Here is a 21799-nt window from a genome sequence, read left to right as displayed (position 1 = left end):
GCCTTACCATTAAAAAGCCTTTGATACCTAACCTTGAATGCCTTGTTTAATATCCTTTTGATGAGAACCATTGAAACCTTTAATGAATGTTAAGAGCAAGTTGACTGGAAGTTAGTTCTAAGTGTGTGGATTTTCGCATGACGGATTAACGGACTAGTTATGTTTGTATTTTGGTGAGAATTTTCTAGACTTGATCTGATTGATCCATTGTCCATAATTAAGGTCTAGACGTATGGTTGCTGATATTTTTAAGTTCCTTCTCATTTTTGTTGAATGATATTTTCCAGATTTGGTCTAGTTTTGTTTGAGGACAAACAAAGTCTCAAGTCTGGGGGAATTGATAACACCTGATTTTGACTCATTTTCACCATTGATTTCAAATGTTTTTTCAAAGGTTTTACTTAGTTTTAGGAACTTTTATTATGATTTCCATGTATTTGTAGTTTCAAGGCTCTTTTCAGGAAACTTAGGGAAAATGATGGCAAAATGGAAGAAATCCACTTTTTCAGCTCCGAATTAGACCGTCGGAAGTTTGGTAACAAATGAAGGTCTTCCCACCGTCTGATCCAGCTCAAATTTGGAGACAATCAAGAGGAGCCAACCAGCTTTACATAGAACTTTACATCACAAATATCCACCGGTGCAATCAAAAGAGAACAAGTTGATTCAGTTTACTAGTCCCGAAAGACTCTCACCCGCGGTAAACACATGTTTTACCTGCCCTGGAATACTCTCACCCCCGGTGGACCTTAGGACGAGCCACAAGGCCCAACATCAAAACCCACTTCGCCATTTCTCCTCAGAAAAGCCCTAAATGAGACCTGGAAGACCTTATGACCTATAAATACATTGTTTAGCAGCTCTAAACGGGTGTGTGCTCCTGTAATGAGATTTTGAGCCACTAAACTCTGTTTTTCTAGGGCTAGGCGATGGAAATGGGGATTTTTCCCCAGATCCATTGTTCTTTCTCCTTTTTAACTTATTAACTTTTCTGTTTCATTCTTTTGCATTCTTCTATGTCTTTCATCATTTATTGCATCATGTAGATTAGTCTAGAGATTCAAGTTGTTTGAAGATATCGACAAGCATAGATATCGATTAGGATTTCTATTGTTCTAGACCATATTCTGGATCTCATCTCTTATAAGTTGTTCATAAAGCATGAGAGTAGATTCATGACCTATTCTCTGAGCCTAGGATCGATCAGAGTCACGAGAGTGCTGTATCAGATCATCCATACCTAGCTTCAGAAGAACATAGTCGCTATAGGAGTCGAAAGCTACCTATAGAGAAGATGTGAGCAGACAAATTCAATGTTTAATGCATGATCTTAAGTTTAGCATGAGAGCGAGAGTTAATTTCTAGATCTAAGAGATTAGTTGATTAAGGTGACGAGATTTGGTTAATCATACATATGTCTATTATAGTTCCATGCAGATTCCCAGAAACAGATGAAAATAAATCGCCCGGAAGCTAATTGGAAATGCCATCATACATTGATTAGAGTAAACCAGAGAAGTCTAAATCATCACCTATGAGTTTAAGAGTCTTTAGTTTGAGTCGATATGTTTTAGATGTTCTTTTAACAATTTATCATGCATTGCATTTCTTGTGAATATTAGATTAGGTTTAGTTTAAGATCAACCAAAAACCCCAAAACTTTTATTGGTTTATGACTTTGCTTACTTCCCAGTTTGTTGTTTCTCGCAGATTAGACATTCTCCTTGTGGATCGACACCCTAAGTCCTACAACGTACATCTATGCACTTGCAGACACTAAGGTTTTATAAATTAAAAACTTTTGGAGAACCAACGGGCTTGTTAAAAAAAACTACCTTAGACCCGCAAGCCCATCAGTTGAAAATAAAGTCTTCCATCTTTTGATGGTAGATTTGATTTTGTTGGTAAATCAAAGAGATACAAGCAAAAACTATCATAAGATATATCTCCGGTTTTTGTAGCAAGTACTCGACAATTTGCTGGGTTTTTACGTCAATTTGAAAACGAGACGGTCTATCTATGCGTCGAGATCATAGAAAATATAGAGTTCAAAACTGTCATTGACGATGTTGACTCATCAATTGAGATGATTCAACAAGTATATCATACACGATTCAGTAACATTACCATACTATATATGGTTAAACAAGTCTATCATACATGAATCAACTATACCATACAAAAAACAATAACTCTATCATACATGATTTAACAACTCAACCATACATACGCGGAACAATAACAATATCATACATGATTCAACAACTATACAATACATACACAAAACAATAACTTCATCATACATGATCTAACAAGTATACTATACATGAATGTCCATTCCTGCAACACACAAAAATTAATGTTTAGTTTTATTTTTAAAAGCTGTAACTTCATCATACATGATCTAACGACCAATGCTGAAACTTTTCCTCTACACAGCCGACGCTACAACAACTTCGAGAAAAATTTCAGGGAAGAAGACACGGGATTCGACGGAGTCACTGGAGAACAAGCGAAATGTCGGATTCATCTTCATCTTCATCGTCACCGACAATTTTTTTGTCTGTTGTTTTGTCACAACAAAACAGTTTTTCAAATTAAGTTAATAGTTATTTCATAAAAAATTTTATTAATGAAAAGATTTTTAATTGTTATTTCAGAAATTTTTTTAAAAAATAAAGATCGTAAATAAATAATTTAAATAATGGTATTTTTGTTAATAAATAGTTAACTAGGAAAAAAGATCTTTTCCAACTTTGGTAAGGTTATATTGGTTAGGATTTGTGTGAGGTAGGTTACTATAGCAAACTAAGGTGTTTGTAAGATTATTTTAGGATTTATTTCTCTTTACAAATTTTTTAATGCAAAACTATCATAAATTTGTGCAAAAGTCAATTACAGGAGATTGACAAAACTAGTTATTTTTTCTGTATTATCACTTTATAACGTTTCTAATCACTCAGTGTGTAGATTTTAGTGTTAGTGTTATGTAAATATTATTTTCATCATATGATCAAATTAAGCATTATATATAAAATGTTGTAAGGTTTGTGAATTGCTCCCGCAAATCACTACGAATTAATTTTTGTTTTATCATCATCTTTGTAACCAATACCACAAATTAGACTCTGACCTAAAATATAAACTCAATCAAATGTGCCTAAAATTAAATGGATGAAATTAAAATTAAAAAAACACCAAAGAAAGTAGTTTAAATTTAGTGAGATAAATTCCACCTACTTAGAATTTGTCCAAGCAACTCTATAATCTTCAGATGATCCATATTTTCAAGTGGATGTAATCGTAATCGTGGAGCTTAAATCTCTTCTTTCGATGTTATTTGATATAATTTCATCGATTTAGTTTTGCTTTTGATTGTATTTTGATTTTTAATTTTTAAAGCTTTTGGATTTGGGAAAACATGTTTAGTGTTTGATCATGAATTTATGTTTGGGGTCATATCATATTTGGCAGATATTGGTCAATGTTCACCAAAACTGTCTACTTTAAATTTGATTTTGAAATGCTCCTCTTTTTACTAAATTGAATAAACGCCATCACAATTTAAATTGCAAATAGTTTCGTCTTTTCTCAAACTTCATTTGATTTATAATCGATTTTAAATTTGCTATGTTTTTTGATAGAATTTTGTTTTTGTATATTTTTCTTAAAGAGATTTAAGCTCTAAATATTAATAATTCAGCATTGATCTAATGTAGTTTAGGTTTATTAGGTTGAAAGTTATATTTAGTGTAAGATAAATATTAGTTCTTATCTAATCATTGGATTGATAAGTTTTTTACGTTTTATATTTAACTAGACTTGCAGAAGATTGTTAAAATATTTAGATTTTAAAAATGATAATTCATTAAGATCAGTATATATATAGGTATATTTTAAATTAAAATCTTGTTAACTCATCCACAAATTATATTTAATTTATCATTAGAAAATTCAAACTTAATAAACAATCTTTTTAAAGTAAAAAAATATATTATAGATTGTAGATTTTCTAGTTTATATTTTTTCTATTTCATAGTTTCTGTTTTTTTCCTCTTATTTTACCTTTTTCTATTTTATTAGTGTTATTTAAAAAACATAATTTAAAAAAAAAACATAATTTAAAAAAAAACAAATTACTAAAATTAGAAATTTTATATTATTGTATTGATAAATGTTACCATCTAAATTAACAATGACTTATGTTGCGATTTCGTAAGTTATAATTATCCTACATGTTGTTTCCATACCGAAAGATTCTCTTTTATATAATAAAAATACTTCTTAATTTTATTATAGAAAAGAAAAATACATACATAAGTTATGAGCTTTCTAGTAGAGAACTCTTTAGATATCATTTGATCGAAGATATATTCCATAAATTTCGATTGCAAACCCAATTGAGTTGGTCAAAGAGCTATGTTAAATCGCAAATTAGAAATTTCCGTTAAATAGAAGAAGCTTACATGTGATCATACTTTACATGTTGTTTGGTATCAGATTCAGATCTCATATTAAAGCATGGTTCAGAAAAGAAAAAGCTTATTATCATTAAAAACTTAAAAAGGCCTATGGTATGAGAAGCTCATTCAACATCTAATTATTGAGTTCGCTATCTCGTGGATCATTAGTTCACCAAGTGAAATCAAACAATCCTATGGACAGCCACAACTCGATATTAATCAAAATTTAATGTACGAAATCAAGATAAATATTATGTGTGTTCCCGTGAAAATATGATAATAAACTCTATAAAAAGATAAGAATTTGACATAGAACTCTCAAAACCTCAAATTTAATATTTTATGTGTTTCATTTACATTCAATCTTTACAATTATATATTTAAAAAATAATCGTAATAATTTTTCTGTTTATAAGTTGAGCTCCTACAGTTTTATATCTCATAAAAATTTTACATTTATCAAGCAAATTACAATAAAAATATAGATGCTAAATAATTTTGGAGCACTATGGTAATAGTTTCATTCATTAGTTTGGTATTTTAATTGTAATTTATGATTTATTTTGTGCTTTATTGTTATTTATATGTAATTTAATATCAAAATTTTATAGTATTGCTTGTAATATTTTCTAATATATATTTTTGTAGCTATTTATAAAAGTTCTATGATTTAGGTAATTATAATCCATAATAAAACATTATAATGCAAAATAAAAAACAATTTTGTTTTGAAATTTTATTTTGTGGTTTTATCATTTAGAGTATCTCCAAAACAGTGGTGGAGGCAAGAAAACTAGTTACATGGGTCAGGATTAAAATAAATTTTAAATTCTAGGGGGGTCAATTCTTATTTTGGGCTTGGAAGATGGATAAATTAAAAAAAAAAATCAAGAACAATTTTATTTTTTTAAGAATTTTACTTGGGTCAGTTGACCCTTCTAAAACTATGCTGCCTCCGCCACTGCTCCAAAGAGGACTTCAAATTTGAGTTGGTCAAACCTCATATTTGAGGTTTGATGGTGTTTGTCTCCAAAAGCAAAACCTCAAATCCAATATCACAAATTTTAAAATATTACATTATAATCCTTATTTATATCATTATTAATAAATATCATACAACTTTATTACTTACCGGAATATTAGTTTTGTTGTACTATTTTCAATTGTGTAATATTGAAGTTTTTATGCTACTTTATATATATATATTTTTGTTACTTTATTTTGTATTAAAATTTTTAAATGTAATATTGTTGTTGTGTAAAATTTGGTTCTTATGTTATGTAATATTATTTCATATTGGTATTTTTAATTTTAGTTTGTAATTTCATTTTATATGCAAATATAAAATTTATAAAGAGAAATGTGAAGTATTCATGAGATATAAAATTGTTTGGATTAGAATAGTAAAGCTAAAAATAAAATAATTATTTATGAAATATATAATTGTAAAGATTAAAATGTAAATAAAAAATTATAAACCTCAAATTTAAAGTTTTAATGCTATTTTGGGGTGAACAAAACCTCATATTTGAAAATTTGAAGTTGCCTTTAGAGATATGTCCTGCCTTCAAACATTAAATTTAAGATCTAACATACTTAAAATGTAAAAGTTATTTCTTGGAGATGCTATTAGTAAATTAAAAATTCACATCACCTTGCAATCTGACTACAATATTTTTCTACAATCACTTTGGGCCTGACGTTATCGTTAATCAAACCCAAGGTTTAAAAAGAAAATGAAAATTTAAAAGCCTTTTAAGTAGTAATATTTATCTCCCCCAAAGGAAGAGGCTAAACCCACACCGGAAAATAAAATGAGTAGCACCACCATCACAGATTTTCACTCATAGATAACGATAAGATTCATGGAATTATCTTCCACGTGGCATTTTTCTAGTGATTCAAACCGATAAGGGTCTCAACACCTTTCCTTTAGGCTTTGTGGCCGTTACCATGTAATTAAGCCTCACACATATCCACTCAAAAATCCAACGGTCTTAATCCTATTCAACTTCAATCTCATGGATCCTGAGCCCTCCGATCACTCCCTCACCTTGTTATCATTGTTGTTACCATTATATATAGATGACCAAAGCACTAGACCAAACCTAAGTCACACACAAAAAGAGTAAAGGCAATATGGCTTCCTCTATGCTCTCTTCCGCTACAATGGTCGCTTCTCCGGCTCAGGCCACAATGGTCGCACCTTTCACCGGACTTAAGTCCTCCGCTGCTTTCCCTGTGACCCGTAAGGCCAACAACGACATTACTTCCATCGCAAGCAACGGCGGAAGAGTTAACTGCATGCAGGTCAAATCTCTTATACCAAAAACAAATTTATGGGTTTTTGATTTATCGAATCATATAAACTAATATTGTTTTTGTTGATTTTGGAAAAATGGCAAAAAATAGGTGTGGCCTCCTATTGGTAAGAAGAAGTTTGAGACTCTCTCTTACCTTCCTGACCTAACCGAAGTTGAATTGGCTAAGGAAGTTGACTACCTTCTCCGCAACAAGTGGATTCCCTGTGTTGAATTCGAGTTGGAGGTAATAAAAATCATTTATAGAGTAGCTTGATCTCTTGGACCATATGAATCTTGCAATCAAGTTAATAACTATTTAGAGGTCCTAAGCAGAATCTTGATTTATGTTTTTGAATGGTTTTGTGTAATGTGTTTTTGTAGAACGCATTTGTGCACCGTGAGCACGGAAGCACTCCCGGATACTACGATGGACGGTACTGGACAATGTGGAAGCTTCCTTTGTTCGGATGCACTGACTCAGCTCAAGTGTTGAAGGAAGTGCAAGAGTGCAAGAAGGAGTACCCCCAGGCCTTCATTAGGATCATCGGATTCGACAACACCCGTCAAGTCCAGTGCATCAGTTTCATCGCCTACAAGCCAGCAAGCTTCACCGATGCTTAATTTCACTGCTTCTTTGCTTTGTGTAAACATCAAAAAAAAAAAACTTTATCTCCCTCCTCACCTTTGATTTTATCATCTGCTTTTTTTTTTTTGGTTTCCTTAGTTTTGTTTTAATTTCCGGATTTAACGTTTGTTTTCCGGTTTGCGAGACATTTTCTATCGGATTCTCAAATGTCTGATGAAATAAATATGTAATGTTCTATAAATCTTTGATTTTGAATTTTGCATATAAGAAAAAACAAATTACAATGCGGCTCAAGATATGAAAATATACAAAGTTGAAGAACTGTGAATACAAAAATATACCAACTCTTTGATTAGTCGTCATTGAATAAAGAAATTATTTGAAAAACTAGATTCACATTATCACTTTTGTCACATGATTAGTAAGCTTGAGGTTGAGATGCATTTTTAGAACAATATCTTGAAGTAATAGATGATGGCCCACTGAAAATCTGTGATAGAAACATTCGTGGACGTGCCTTCTTAAGGATAGGCTTGTAGATAAGAGTCTCGGATATTCATTTTTATTTCTATATACCCAAGTATATTCAAGGATCTTGTGGATCATATATTCTACATTTTCCACTCAAAATGACTTGGCACAAATTTACATAAAGATATTGTTGGAAGTACTATATAGTAAGAATTTGTAACTCTTTATGTTGTTTTCCTAGCTTTGGAATAGGATAGAAATATGAGTCGTAAAAATTCAAATTTTTAATTATTTAGGTGACCTTTTTTTTTTTTCATTGAATATTATTATATTGATCACCATAGTGTTACAGAGCAAAGCCAACGGATTACACAAAGCCGGCAGATGATACAACATCTCCAGAGACAAAGCCGGCGGTTTATAGAAAAGCCGGCGGTTTATAAAAAAACCCCGGTTTATAGAAAAACCCCAGGTGACCTTTTATTATAAGGAATATAATATGTTATGAAAAATCTTTGAGACATCATATATTTTCCCCATATAATCCTAAGAACTATACATTATGTTTTAAAAGAGTTTTGGTCTCAATCGAATTCAACGAAATGCGCATATACCACTTACAGATTGAGAGATAGAAAAGACAAGTGTTGCTTTTGTTTTCATGTTTTTCTTGTTGTGAATGACTAAACAAAACTGAAGTGGGGTGGGTCAATAAGGCCCATCAATAGAGAGAAGCTATCATACCAAATAGCCCACTCAAGCGCTATCTTACTCCCAACTGATTTCACAAACAATGAGTGTCAGACACATGTATGTATATCTTTTTATTGTTTTTTTTTGTTTTCATATATAATGTCCTTCGTTAATGCAATTCTCATGTAGCGAAAAATAAATTAAAATAAAATATATAATAAAAGCAAAACCGAAATAATGGTGGAAACACCAACTTTTGTCTTTAGAGGAAGTCACAACCACTGCTGAGTAGAAGTAGCACTGTCACTTTTGTCTTGTTCTGTCCTGAACTAGACCTGTGTTGTGTCTAAATTCAGTTTAAGCACAAATATCCATTAACAAAGATATTAGGTTTTTATCAAATAAAAAAGTAGATTAGATATCCTTATAGGCTTATAAGTGTAACCGGTAGAACATGATGGAATATATAGCAGGAATGTATAGAAGAAAATTTTGATCTTCACGGAAAAAGCAAAACACAAGACAAGGATAACAAAATCCGAGAAGCTATTAATCCTACGATGAGCCACCTACAAATACAATCCGACAAGTCATTTGATCATACAATGAAGAACCTTTTTTTTATCGAGTAAAGGATCAAAGCTCCAATCTTTCCTTGAATTTTAATTTAGTCGGGTCAAATGTTTTTTTTTTGGGTATTAGGTTCTATGAAAGTTATATTCTTGTTAAAAAAATAAAAACATTCCATTTGAGTCTAATTAATTTTTTTTTATATAAGAATGGTAAACTGTAATTTTTTATATTGACCAGAAAAAGAACAATATCTAAAATATAAGGTTAAATTAATATCTTAATAATTTTTTGATTTTTATTAAAGGTTTTTATCTAAAATTAGGAAAAAATCTTCTCTTTTTTTCCATAATATATTGCAATTTTGAACATACAATATAAAGAATCTTTAAATTTGATTTTCTCTTTAAAATTAACTCAAACTCATAATGGTTTTTTCTTTTTTTTTTGTTTATGCGAAACAGAAGTAAACGAGGAAAACTAAAAAAGACCAAAACTTTTTTAAAAAATTCGGGTGGATGAGCAACTATAATTGTCCACACTGATGAAGAAAGAGTGAGTGAGCACTTTTTCTCTTAGCTTCTTCTCCACTTACCCTTTTCAACCAGTGGAAAACTCTCAACTCTCCTCTCTAAAAATTGATACTTTACATATATATATGGAGAGAGCTCGTTGAAGAAGGTAATGAATGGCCAAATTCTGGCAAAGACTATTGAAGATTTGAATCGCAGATGGCTTTATCTTCTTGCATTTCCCAGCCTTTGTCTTCTTCATCTCTCTCGGTATCTACCTTTTCTCTTCCTTTTTCAATTCTTCTCCAATTTTCGGTATACGCAGATATATGTCTATATCTATGTGTGTGTATGTATGTATGTATGTATCATGTATGTATGTATGTATGTATGTATGTACAGTTGTTGGAGATTGTCGGATTAGATTCTTATGTCGAGCTTTCTACAATTTCGAATAGTTCAGATTCCTTATGGGTAACCTTAAAGTTTTATCCTTTGAATCAGATCGAATTGACGCAGACATTAAAGAAGTTGAATTTACTCCTCATGGGTCCCTGTTACAGAACCTAACTCTGTTCCTGATTCGTTGTTGTTCAGATCAAAGTGCTTTTGGTCTCAGATTCCTAAATTTTAAGAAATAAAGAAGTTTTTTATATTTCATCAGATTGATTCATTTTGTTTGGTGATTCAGATGATGAATCGCAACATTTCAGCTAAGAGCTCGATAACAAGTCTTTCTCTCAGCAATGTCAAGTCTAAACTATGCGTTGGTTCGTCAAGTATTCGACTTCAGAATCGTTGGAGCTTTATCGGAGGATCAAAAATCGCACTTTTCCCTAATGTTTCATCGAACTCGTCCTCTCTTGTTCAAAAGAAATCCTCTGGTGTACGAGCTTCATGTAATGTCTCTTAACTGAAACATTATAAACCAAAAAGAGGCTTGATATATGTCTAGAATCTATAGCTCTTCAATGTTTAAATTGAAAGTAGGACAGAGACATAACATGTTCTTGTGCAGGGATAGCTACTTCTCAGATTGCAAGCAGTGTATTTGCGGTTGGAACAACCGCTGTTTTACCCTTTTACACTCTAATGGTTGTAGCTCCAAAAGCTGAAATTGTGAGTTTTTGTTTAGCAGTTTTACAACTTCTTGTGCAGAATCAAAAAAGTTCATATTGAATTGAGTGTATGTTTTCTCCTTGTGCAGACCAAAAAGTGTATGGAGAGTAGCATACCGTATATCGTCTTAGGCGTATTATACGCGTATTTGTTATACCTTTCTTGGACGCCTGATACTCTCAAATACATGTTTTCCAGTAAATACATGTTGCCAGAGGTTTTAGCTTTTTCCTCCAATTATCAGGAAATATCGAAAACAAGAAAATGTGTACATTCCAGTTTCTAAAATTTCTTTTTTTTTTTTTCATTTGCAGTTGTCTGGAATAGCGAAAATGTTCTCAAGTGAAATGACTCTTGCTTCTGCTTGGATTCATCTTCTTGTTATAGATCTTTTCGCTGCAAGGTACTATATTGCACTTTTCAGGTTCTGATTGATCCTAGCATGTTTCTTATAACTCATGTTTTGAGTGTTTCTCTGCAGGCAAGTTTTTAATGATGGGCTAGAGAATAAGATTGAGACGAGGCATTCGGTTTCATTGTGCCTTCTCTTCTGTCCGGTTGGAATCGTTTCACATTTTGTAACCAAAGCTTTAACAAACAGCAAGTAGGTGCAAGTAAACCGGTTTATCTTGGTCTCTCAATGTCTCTCTTTAGCTGCTTATTAAGATTTGGAATGATTGTTCAGTTCGGTTAAATTACAACAAAACGTCTTTGTAGTGGATTAAGTGCTTGACAAAAGGAATGCGACTAAACCAACTTGAGGAAACTTTTTTCTTTTGTCAGTAAGTTTACTCTGAGTTTTTTTTTTTTTTTTGCGGAATTTTGCTACTCCAAAAGTTATTTTCACAAAGTTTGTCAAATATTTATCAAATTCCCTAAAAAGTTAAAACTAAGCAGAGTTTTTCCGATTTGATGTGAAAAGCCGTAATGAAATATTTTTTTTTTTGGAAATCTTTAACAACGTTCGCAAAAACCGCAATTCTCAATCCGAATCAGATTGTTGGGACAGGCTAGAAGCAGATCTATTGAGTATTATCAAGGGGAGAACGTAACACTACGTTCAAAATGTAACGTTGAATTGCTAATGTGGGACAAATCACACTTGTCATTTGGTAACTTATGTTATTTTTAAGCTTTCAAGCTATACTCTCTAAGAATCCTCATTTCTCATTCAGTTTAAATTCGATTTTGACATATAAGTATATCACGTTATAGTACTCAAGTTTCCAGCGCATCCATAATCAGGTCATTCCAGTGAAAGATTTCACCGGGAAAGCTTACCGGAAAATTGGCAAAAATCATTGTCTCAAGACTTAAGATTGAGTTCGTTTTACTTTCCACGATCTTTGCATATGTACTTTAAAACGGAACATTAGCAACATCCAAACAAATGCGTGCTAGATTAGGTCTTCTCGGGGTCATCTCTCTAGTCTATGCCATGGAAGCCACAAACAAAAGGTAAGTGACGAGGGAGGCAAAAAGAATTGGCCTTATACTTTAGAGAACATTGTTTTGTTCGACTCAGACCATTCGAAAAATGCTTATCATGGAGAATGATATATCATGGTTTTTTTTTATGGTTTTTGATCATGATAGGTTTTATTTATAGAGTCTCTTTAGTGTTTTTTTAATTTTTTGGAGTCTTTTCAGGTCTTAAATGTATTTGGAGTTTAATTGGAGATTTTAGAGCATTTTGGAACTAAGCAGGGATCAAATTCGTGAAAGATGATTTATATGTTTTGGTGTTGCTCGACACCAATGTCGTGAATAAGGAAAAACGTGATTTTGTCTAAGTTTTAAAGAATCTCTTGAGCCCAGAAGTCTCCAATATTTACAGGGAAGTCCAACATGTGTTTTAGCTTTTGATAGGGTTTTCAGCCACGTGTTTTGGCTACACTCTAGATTTTCTTTGAGACTTTTGATTTCTATTGATCTTGAGAGAGCTTTTAGGGAGACAAGTCTGAGACTCTGTTTGTTTGAGAGAAGATTTTGAACCTCTGTTTATTAATCTTTTTACTGCTTTCTGCAATCTATTCATTCATGTTTATTGATTCAATCTCCATATTTGAGTAGTTTGTTTGTTAGGTTTAGGGTTCTCATAAGGGATCCCTTTGAATTTTAGATAATTAATTAGTTAGGGGTCATAATCTGATTAGTAATTCACCATAGATTATTCTTAAAGCTAATTTTGGACTGATCACCTAGAACTTAGATCTTAGGTTAATTGATTGACACGAAACTGTAATTGAATAATCCGAAAGAACCTAGGATGAGCAAAGTAGCTATCCACAAAAAAAATTGGTTTAGACACTTTGTGAACATATCGAACCTGCACTTAAGGCTAATTTATATCTTTAGGATTGCAAAGAAAATTGGGATTCTGGGATTTAGATTTAAATAATTTTCGCAACAAAAGTTAGTTAATTATAATTTCGTGATTTGAGTTCAAGAATTGCGCTTAAATCTGAATCATGACTAATCGATTTGTCTGCATTCTCTGATTTTCTGTGAAACACCCTGAGCCTAATTCTTTCCCATCGAATTTAAAACCGTTTTTTATTGCATTGCTGCTCTCAATTTCATTATTTCTTCTTAGCGCAATTAGAGTCTATTAGGTTTATTGAGCGAATTTCTCGTCTCTGTGGTTCGATCTCTACATATTACAACTGAACAAATGTGCTTTTGCAGAGTAGTTCTAGAAATTAAAGTTTAAACAGGTAAAGGAAGAATAATTACTAGTTACTACACTACAATAGCAAAAAGTAAAAAAAAAAACATTGTTTTATAATCATTTTACATATATAATTCAATTTTAAAGGTGTAGAAGAAACAACAAAAGTTAATAGAAAAACAACCCCTTGAACCCTTGATTCGTAATGGGACATTTGTAGGATTAAAGAACATGGACCAATATTGACTATGATCACGTCAATGCCTTGATCCCTATGGTTACATTTAGATAACAAATTAAATATATATATATGTATCTTTACTTAGTCTACATTGTTTGAAAGAATCTGCTGCTGACTCCAGCTCTGTAAAGCTTCATCACATCACTTTCTCCGGTTACGTGAATCTCGTTATGTGCCGGAACAAACAAAACATCTCCTCGTTTAACCAACAATTGAGATGAACCGGTTTTCAATGTCCCTTTTCCTTCAATAACCAGATAAACCGATGGCCCTGGTATGGCCGGAAAAACAGTGGATTTCTCTCTAGGAAGATCACAATGGTCCACTTCAAACTCATCAAATGGTGGAAGGTATCTCGTAATGTATGGAGTCAGAGGAAATCCTTTCAAAATCTCCGGGTAGCCCTGAAACAAATCCGGTACAATTAATCAATAACCAAACAAAGAAAAATAAATTTTCGGTTTTGGTTAGGGTTAGGGTACAATCCAAATTTTGCTAGCCAACTAAACCAAAAAAAACGTTAACGTGTAAAGAAAGTTACCAATTTGTAGGTCAGCATAGAACACAGAGTTTGAACATCGCGGTGTTTCGGAGTGAGACCAGCTCTAACAACGTTGTCTGAAGCCGCCATACACTCAACACAGTCGCCGGAAATGTAAGCGTGTGGCTCGTTGGCGTCAAGATACAAAGCCTCTCCGGGATTAAGCTTGACGTGGTTAAAGAAGAATGCTGAGATCACGCCCACGTCACCTGGATACTGTTTCTCTAGTTCCAATACTAACTTCTCCTTCTCCGATAACTCACGGTGGTTTGTTTCTGAGATCAGACGAATCTTCATCTGTGATATGACTTGCTTTGTATCATTGATGTTTGCAGACATCAATTGCGTGAAAATCAAACGGACAACGGATTTAACACTTGTTTCGTCTCCATCGTGTTCGTTGACTTTGAAGATTTGATCTGCTGCTTTACTTCCGACAAGCTCTGTGATTTCTGGTACATTGGCGATGGCTTCCTTCAGCTCCTGAATTTGATATCAAAAGTGGTACAGAACCGGTTCAATTTTGGATTTAGCATATGTGATAGGCAAAATAACCGAAGTTATCTAAATCAAAAACCGACTAAATTAGATGTTTGCAGAGAAGTGAAGAATCTAGTACATTAAGAGATACGAAACCACAAAGAGCTTGAAAAGGAGTAATGGCGAGAGCAATCTCAGGCTTATGGTTAGCATCTCTGTAAAGAAGAGGATCTTCTCTATGCAATTTCTCTGCTAAGGCTTTGTTTGGATGTGCTTGAATCGACAATGCTTTCGTCACTGACAAAACCTGTTTTTATTTTTTGCACATTTCAACATCAAACTCTTATTCATTAGAATCAAACCTTTATGTTTTAAATTTAAAACACACAGAGAAAAAGAAATGCATTTTTATAAATTGAGAAAACAGAGTTAAAATGTATCATCCTCAAAACAGAGCCAAAATATATATGTATCTAACAAGACAAATTGGCTGTATATATAATATATGTAAATATAAAAAGTGGAGAAATTGACAATTCACAGAATCTGAAATTACAAAAAAATACATATATATATATATATATATATATGTTTTGACTTTTAATTAGAAATTTTATAAGAAAACAGAGTCAAAAAGTAAAATCCTCAAAACAGAGCAAAAATATTCAAAATGAGAATCTTAGGATCAAATAAATAATACTTTTGTTCCTGAACAATTATGTATGAGACAAAACTGGAAAAACAAAAAGATTTACCATAAACAGAATCTGAATATACATGTTTTTTTTTTTTTTTGAAAGAAGGTTTTGAATATACATGTTTTAATTGGAAACTTTTAAAATATAATACCTTGAAGAGGAAAGGAAGATCACAACCCCATTTGTCCACGACTCTAGACCCGAGTAAATTCGGATAATCCAAAACCCATGATTTCAATGTAACCATGCATTCGGATCCATTACGACCCGACCCGAATTCTTCTTCCTTCACAACGTAACTCGGTGCCGACTCGTGAGTACCCATCCACAACTCGGCGTGAGGAACCACCGGGTCGACTCGGTCCCCTGAATTCGCCTCGTGGAGCCTCGCAACAAGTGAGTCCGGTCCGAGTTTGCCCCACTCGTAGTTCTTCACGGCGCATCTCAACCGTTGGATCCCTCTCGCGGCGGTTAACTTGGCGGGATCGTGACCGTTCGTTTGGATTGCGTCTGCACCCATTTTTGGCCTTTTGTTTTTATTTCGCTCGCTGAATCAAAGAGAAGATAGATAATGAAATGGGCTTTCCTTGTATCTATATATAATATTTTTCCTTGTTAGAGGGATAAAAACTCAATCATATTAAATGGAAAGAATTATATAAATTCAGAAGCAATGGAGTAAAAATATGTGTAGTTTCTTTATTCTTGTGTAAATGTGAAGATATGCATTAAATTGATTTGTACGTGTTCAGAAAATAGGCTCATTAGGATTCGTTAAATTAAATTTTATGTAAATTAAAGTATATACTTACATGTGAACCATAAGAGAAAGCCTCTTTTGGAAGATTTAGTTGAGAACTCTTTTTATATTGTTTAACTCTTATGGTAATTGCGTGTTTTACTTGGAATATAATTTGAGAAGAGGATAGAAAAGAAAAGTTTGAGATCCGCACGAGTCAAGATATTCTCTTTTTTTTTTTCAAACTTGCAAGAACTTTTCTTTGTTCTTATCATTTATCAATCAAATATTATAGCATTTTAGGTATGAAATAATCTAGTTTACTATGTGTCCCATAGACTGATACATGTCATTTTATTCATTAATCCAAGTACACAATGTGTGTCTCCATTGTTTGGCACATCAACATTCCGTATAGGTGGCTATAATAATAATATAGACCACCATAATACTGGATTAACGTTAGTAATAGAAATAATCCAATCAATTTATTTCAACATTTTTTTCACAAATTATAAAAATATCTGAATTTTCTTGAGGTCTAGTCTAAAATGTTTTTATACATAAAGTTCTCATAACTTCAAAAGAAAAAAATGGGTCAAGCTGGAAAATTGAGAAAGGTATAAGAAGTCAATGGCTTTCTTGTGGAAGTTCTCATGAAAAGTATCGATGATCTATTATACATGTGACATACTTCCTCTTCTGAAATGACAGAATTTAATTTTCTTACTTTATTTACAAGTCAACATTATTACTTTTTATATTTTGTTATCACTTGGTTTGATATAGAAGAAACATTAATAGCAATGTCACTGTATGATGCCCCAATTTCTTCGAATACAAAAAATGTGTACAAACATACTGTATAAGCCAGTTTCAGTTTTTCTAAGAAAACCAAATAAATTGTCAAATAAGTAACACAAGTGTATCATCAATACACACTTTATTATTCGTGTTCAATTCTACAACATGCAAAAATGTTTAAATTTGTGGATGCAAGTTCCTTTGAAAGTTCACTACAAGTTGCAATGCCTTAATAGGTTAAATTGTATATATATATATATATTATATTTATGATATTGGACGCATATTGAGAAATGTATTAAGAAAGAAAAAAAAAAGAGAATGGCGGTGACGTGGTTCACATGAAAGAACGAAGGGTTATGATAGAAGAGTAGAAGACGCCGTCAAATTTCAATGGATGAACTTAGGCGGTGACGTGGAGTTCGTTAGGCTCCAAATCTGAGCTTTACGTCATCTTCCCTTTTCTTTATTTATCTTTATTGTAATGTAACTTTTTCTCCACGATTCCACGTCGGTCCTCGGTTTGGTATTTGTCAACTTATTGAACCCGGTTCTTGTGCCTAATTCTCAACATCTTTTGTGGCATTCGACCAAAAACAAATGGGGAGAAGAGCATCTAGAATTCTTGCTTTCAGAACAAATGCTTTAGATATTCTGTTGAATAAGTTATAGTATCTCGATAGAATAGTCCGATTTTCTTAAATTCTCTTAAAAGCATAATTCTTGAAAACACCACATAAAAAATTTGGATATTTTTGACCTTTTCGACTAGAAACAAATTGTATCCTGCATTATAACTTTGAATATGTAGTGTGAAATATTTTTAAAACACAAACATGGTGTAAAACATTGCAAGTACCATTTCTTTTTTTTTTTTTTTTGCTATGAATGTTAATATCATTAAAATGAAAAGAAGGTTATAAAAGATGCTAACCTGTTACAAAACTTCCTTGGCAAAAAAGAAATAAAAAACAAGGAGAACAATACACAGTAAATTAGATTTTATATTGTTTCATTGAAGCCAAAGAGACATTAAAGTTGCTAAAGCAACGTCTTTGTCTTCTCGTAGTAATGGTGTTTCGAGTCACACGATCAATGGACTTGAAAATGCTGGATGCAGGAATCCTTTATTAGTTGTGCAGCAAATTGTTTCTTTGACATCCAAATGTGGTAAACCATAGCCTGAGCCACCACCTTTCAGGTATAAGGGGCAGCATCAGAACGCATACTTATCCATGATAACAACTCCGACCACAAGATGAACAGACTCTGGGTATGGTCTAACCTTGTAAGTATCAGCCTCCAGATTTCCGATTTCCGAGCTATAAGCACAACTGAACAACAAATGATCTCTCGTTTCCTCGTCTCTGGAACAAAGACAACAATCTGTGAATATATTTGTTCCTCTAAAAGCTATTCTGGCTCTAGTGGGGAGCCTATTCAAGTGTGCAATCCATATATTGAAAGCCTGCCTCGAAACACAATCTTTAAAGCATACAAGCTTAGACCACTGTTTCACCTTGTTGTGGCCTTAGATCATCCTAAGTCTTAGAGGAGGAATACTGGCTGCACTTAACACCATTTTCCAACCAAAAACAGTCATCTTCGATCTGAGAGGAAGAAGGTAAGTTGATAGTCGTTAGGTGCATATGGAGACTCAGCTGTGCTACAGATCTTGGCGATGGGATTCTCCAAGTCTCCATTGTGCATGTATCTGCGACTATAGCAGAAAGACGGAGCCTGATATTTCTCGGGCCATCATTACCCAGAAGTTTAATTAGTGGACCAAGAGGTGTCCAAAAATCCAACCAAAAATTTGTTTTTCGTCCATTTCCAACAGATTTCCTAAGAGCATTTCAGCCAATGGTCTAAGATCCAATAGAGATTTCCACGTCCATGAATCAGCTGAATATGCCTCCACCAACCAGAAGCTCTGATATGCCATTCAGCCTAGAGATATCCACTTTCAGAGCATAGTAACCAAATGAACCGCAGACATAGCGTCTTGTTCCACACAGAAAATTTTCTCAGGCCCAGACCTCCTTCAGAGTTAGGCAAACACACAGTAAACCATGCTACTTTTACTCCTCATCTTGTCACAATACTACCAGACCACAATAACCTAGCACACAGAGATTCAATTTTTAATACAACCTTTGGGGAGCATAAACGTGGAAATCTAGAAGTTGACGGTTCCTAATATCACTGAAGCAATCAGCTGAGCTCTCCCTGGGAATGAGAGGGTTGTAACAGCCCAAGATCTGAATATATTAGCAAGCTTCTCCAAAAGGAGGTCATACTTAGAGAGTCTCAGTTTACGATGCATAAGGGGAAGACCCAAGTATTGGATTGATAGTGAACCTACAGTGAATTCATAGCTTGCCATTGCAGTGGATTCAATGTGGTTTACTCATGCCTGAAATAGTTGAGTCTTGTCTCTGTTCATGTGCAATCCTGACCAAGACGCAAAGTTTTCTAATCCTTCAGTTATGCTGTGTAACGATGAACTCCCACCATAAAAAAAATCATCACGTCCTCTGCAAATATCAGGTGAGATATGTTCCGTTCTGCCGTCTTGGGATGGTAATGGATATACCCAGCCTCAAATCTAGAGTGGAAAATCCTGAGAAGGCCTCCGTTGCAAGGAAAAATGGTAAGGAGAGAGAGGGTCTTTTTGCCTTAATCCTTTTGCGCTTTTGAAGTAGCATCTGGTGATATCATTAACTGAAATTGTAAACGAGGGAGTTGTGATGCACTGACTGATACATTTAACAAATATTTCTGATAACTCCAACGCTTTTAAGGTCAAGAGGACAAAGTCCCATCTTACTGAATCAAATGCCTTTCTAAGATCCACCTTAAGCATTGCTCTGGAATCGATGTTCCTCCAGTTATAGCCATGCATAATTTTCGTAGCCAGTAGAACGTTTTCTGCAAGCAGCCTACCTGGCATGAAAACCTATTAAGAGGGATATATTACCTGAGACAGGATCTTCTGAAATCTGGTTGCCAATAACTTGAATATGACTTTGTAAATAGTGTTGAGACAGGATATTGGCCTGAAATCAGATGTTGAAGAGGCGTTTGTGATATTGAGAATGAGGATCAAAGTTGTAGTGTTCCATTGCTGAAGCAGCTTTCCAAATCGGAAGAATTCTTCAACTGCCTCACATACCTCAGCCCTACAATACTCCAGTAACAGGTGAAAAACTCAGCGGAATACCCATTAGGTCCACTGGTTTTGTTTTTTGGCAATGAGAAAAGCAGGTGTTTGATTTCCTCCTTCGAGAAGCTCTTTATCATACTCTCTTTTTGGGCCTGAGAGCATCAAAATGGAAGGAGGAGCTCCATATCCGACTAGATCAGCATCTGGGGACCAACCTCACAACCCATAAAGTGTGAGAAATAATCAACACAATGCTCTTAAACTCCTGTTTGATATTCAAAATGTTCTCCATCTGGTGCAATAAGGAAGTGAATGTGATTTATGGCTTTCCTAGATGCAGTCATTCTGTGATAATAAGAAGTGTTACAATCACCTTCTTTAAGTCAGGTTACACTTGATCTCTGGCAGAAAAGGGACTCTTCAGCACTTGCCAGGATCTGCCACTTTCTTTGTGCTTCAAACGCCAGTTTTGCATTTGTTCGAGACAGATCAGTTAGAGTCTAAGACTGGCAAAGCAAAAGCTTCTCATGAGCTTCAATAACTCTTTTCTCTGAATCCTAGAAATTATCTCTACTGAATCTACATATGACATTTTTCAGAAGCTTAAGCTTCCTTGAGAGACATAACATTGCTGATTCCACCATGTTACATGAGAACCAATGTTCACAAACCAGAGGGTAAAAGTCTTGGTTCTGGAGGCAAAATTTGTAGAATTTAAAAGGTCTCCTCTGCCTTTGAGAACCCAACTCCAAGACGACAACACAAGAAGCATAGTCTGAAAAACCATGCTCTCCACATATTGCATATGAAGAGGGGAAAAAAGTAGATCAAACCTCATTTACAAGAATGTGGTCCAACTTCTTCACAGTTGGCCTGGCACTACATTTATTCCACCAAGTAAATGTGTTTCCTCAGTAGTTCAAATCTGACACCTCAGCCGACAACAAACACTGCCTGAATTCTCTTGTCCTCCTATCCACATTAAGAGTAATAGCTCTTGAATGCTCATGTAGATGGAGAACTTGATTAAATTCCTCAATGACCATCCATTCTTTTTCTTCAACAGTCTGGCTTGAAGACAAAACAATCAGCTCTGCCCAAAGATCCTTTTTCAGAGTCTCAACTGTAGAAACATACATCACTGACAAAATAACCCACTGCTGCACATCAGGAAACATAACTTTGTAGGTGATCATCTGCAAAGACTTAGCCACCACAACAGCCTTTACACTTGTTAAATGGAGAAATCATAATTCTGTTCAAAAGACCAGCCGGGAAGCGATCTATTAATGAAATTCCTACATTTAGGCTGTTTCACATGGGTTTCTATAATACTCTCATAAAACGGTTTGTTTTTCTTCAACCATTTATTAAGCTGCTTTTGTTGGGGCTCTTGTCCCTCTTATCCTTCTTCTTCTTTTTTGAAACTACCTCTGCGAACTCACTCTGCTCACCCTGCAGGTTTACAACATTGCTGAAGTCCACAAAAGCAACGTCCGAAGAATCTGATTCCACTCCTGATGATTTTTTTGTGTCAGGGATAGGAGGACCTTTAACATTTTCGTCGATCTTCCCTTGAAGATGTACCAGACCACAGCGCCACTGAACTCTCCCTTTGAAGATTTGTTTTCTTTCCCCAGTGAAGACTCAGTAAACTTGACAGATTTGGCAGATGATTTCTCAGCAACTTTAACCCACTTCTAAGTATTTCCAGCTAATCCCTTGGCTCTGTTTCTATGGGA

The 21799-nt window shown here is 33.8% G+C and overlaps 3 protein-coding genes across 4 annotated transcripts; 2 read left to right on the top strand and 1 right to left on the bottom strand.

Moving 5' to 3' along the window:
• Positions 1-6436: 6436 nt before the first annotated feature.
• LOC18007933 (ribulose bisphosphate carboxylase small chain 1B, chloroplastic) lies at positions 6437-7607 on the top strand. 2 transcript variants are annotated; one of them, XM_006391410.2, is made up of 3 exons: positions 6437-6773; positions 6876-7010; positions 7148-7607. In XM_006391410.2, the coding sequence occupies exons 1-3, from the start codon at positions 6603-6605 to the stop codon at positions 7385-7387; spliced, it is 546 nt and encodes a 181-aa protein (XP_006391472.1). In that variant the 5' UTR covers positions 6437-6602; the 3' UTR covers positions 7388-7607. The 2 variants fall into 2 exon arrangements, with proteins under 2 accessions (XP_006391472.1, XP_024009393.1); XM_024153625.1 differs by having other exon boundaries at positions 6554-6773; positions 6876-7003; positions 7148-7259.
• Positions 7608-9604: 1997 nt separating this feature from the next.
• On the top strand, positions 9605-11477 carry LOC18008641 (protein ABA DEFICIENT 4, chloroplastic). The gene is made up of 6 exons (XM_006391408.2): positions 9605-9868; positions 10290-10497; positions 10617-10717; positions 10806-10934; positions 11032-11120; positions 11199-11477. Exons 1-6 carry the CDS (start codon positions 9818-9820, stop codon positions 11323-11325), a joined length of 705 nt encoding a protein of 234 aa, XP_006391470.1. The 5' UTR covers positions 9605-9817; the 3' UTR covers positions 11326-11477.
• Positions 11478-13542: 2065 nt separating this feature from the next.
• LOC18008832 (mannose-6-phosphate isomerase 2) lies at positions 13543-15873 on the bottom strand. Its single transcript, XM_006391407.2, has 4 exons — positions 15500-15873; positions 14790-14957; positions 14171-14653; positions 13543-14033 (listed from the first exon to the last, which is right to left on the bottom strand). Exons 1-4 carry the CDS (start codon positions 15866-15868, stop codon positions 13716-13718), a joined length of 1338 nt encoding a protein of 445 aa, XP_006391469.1. The 5' UTR covers positions 15869-15873; the 3' UTR covers positions 13543-13715.
• Between the last annotated feature and the right edge of the window lie 5926 nt (positions 15874-21799).

Source organism: Eutrema salsugineum, unplaced genomic scaffold (assembly GCF_000478725.1).
Source record: "Eutrema salsugineum unplaced genomic scaffold, Eutsalg1_0 scaffold_9, whole genome shotgun sequence".
Lineage (NCBI taxonomy): Eukaryota > Viridiplantae > Streptophyta > Magnoliopsida > Brassicales > Brassicaceae > Eutrema > Eutrema salsugineum.
Note: the sequence above shows the minus strand (reverse complement) of the source record. Positions and strands in the feature narration are given on the sequence as shown.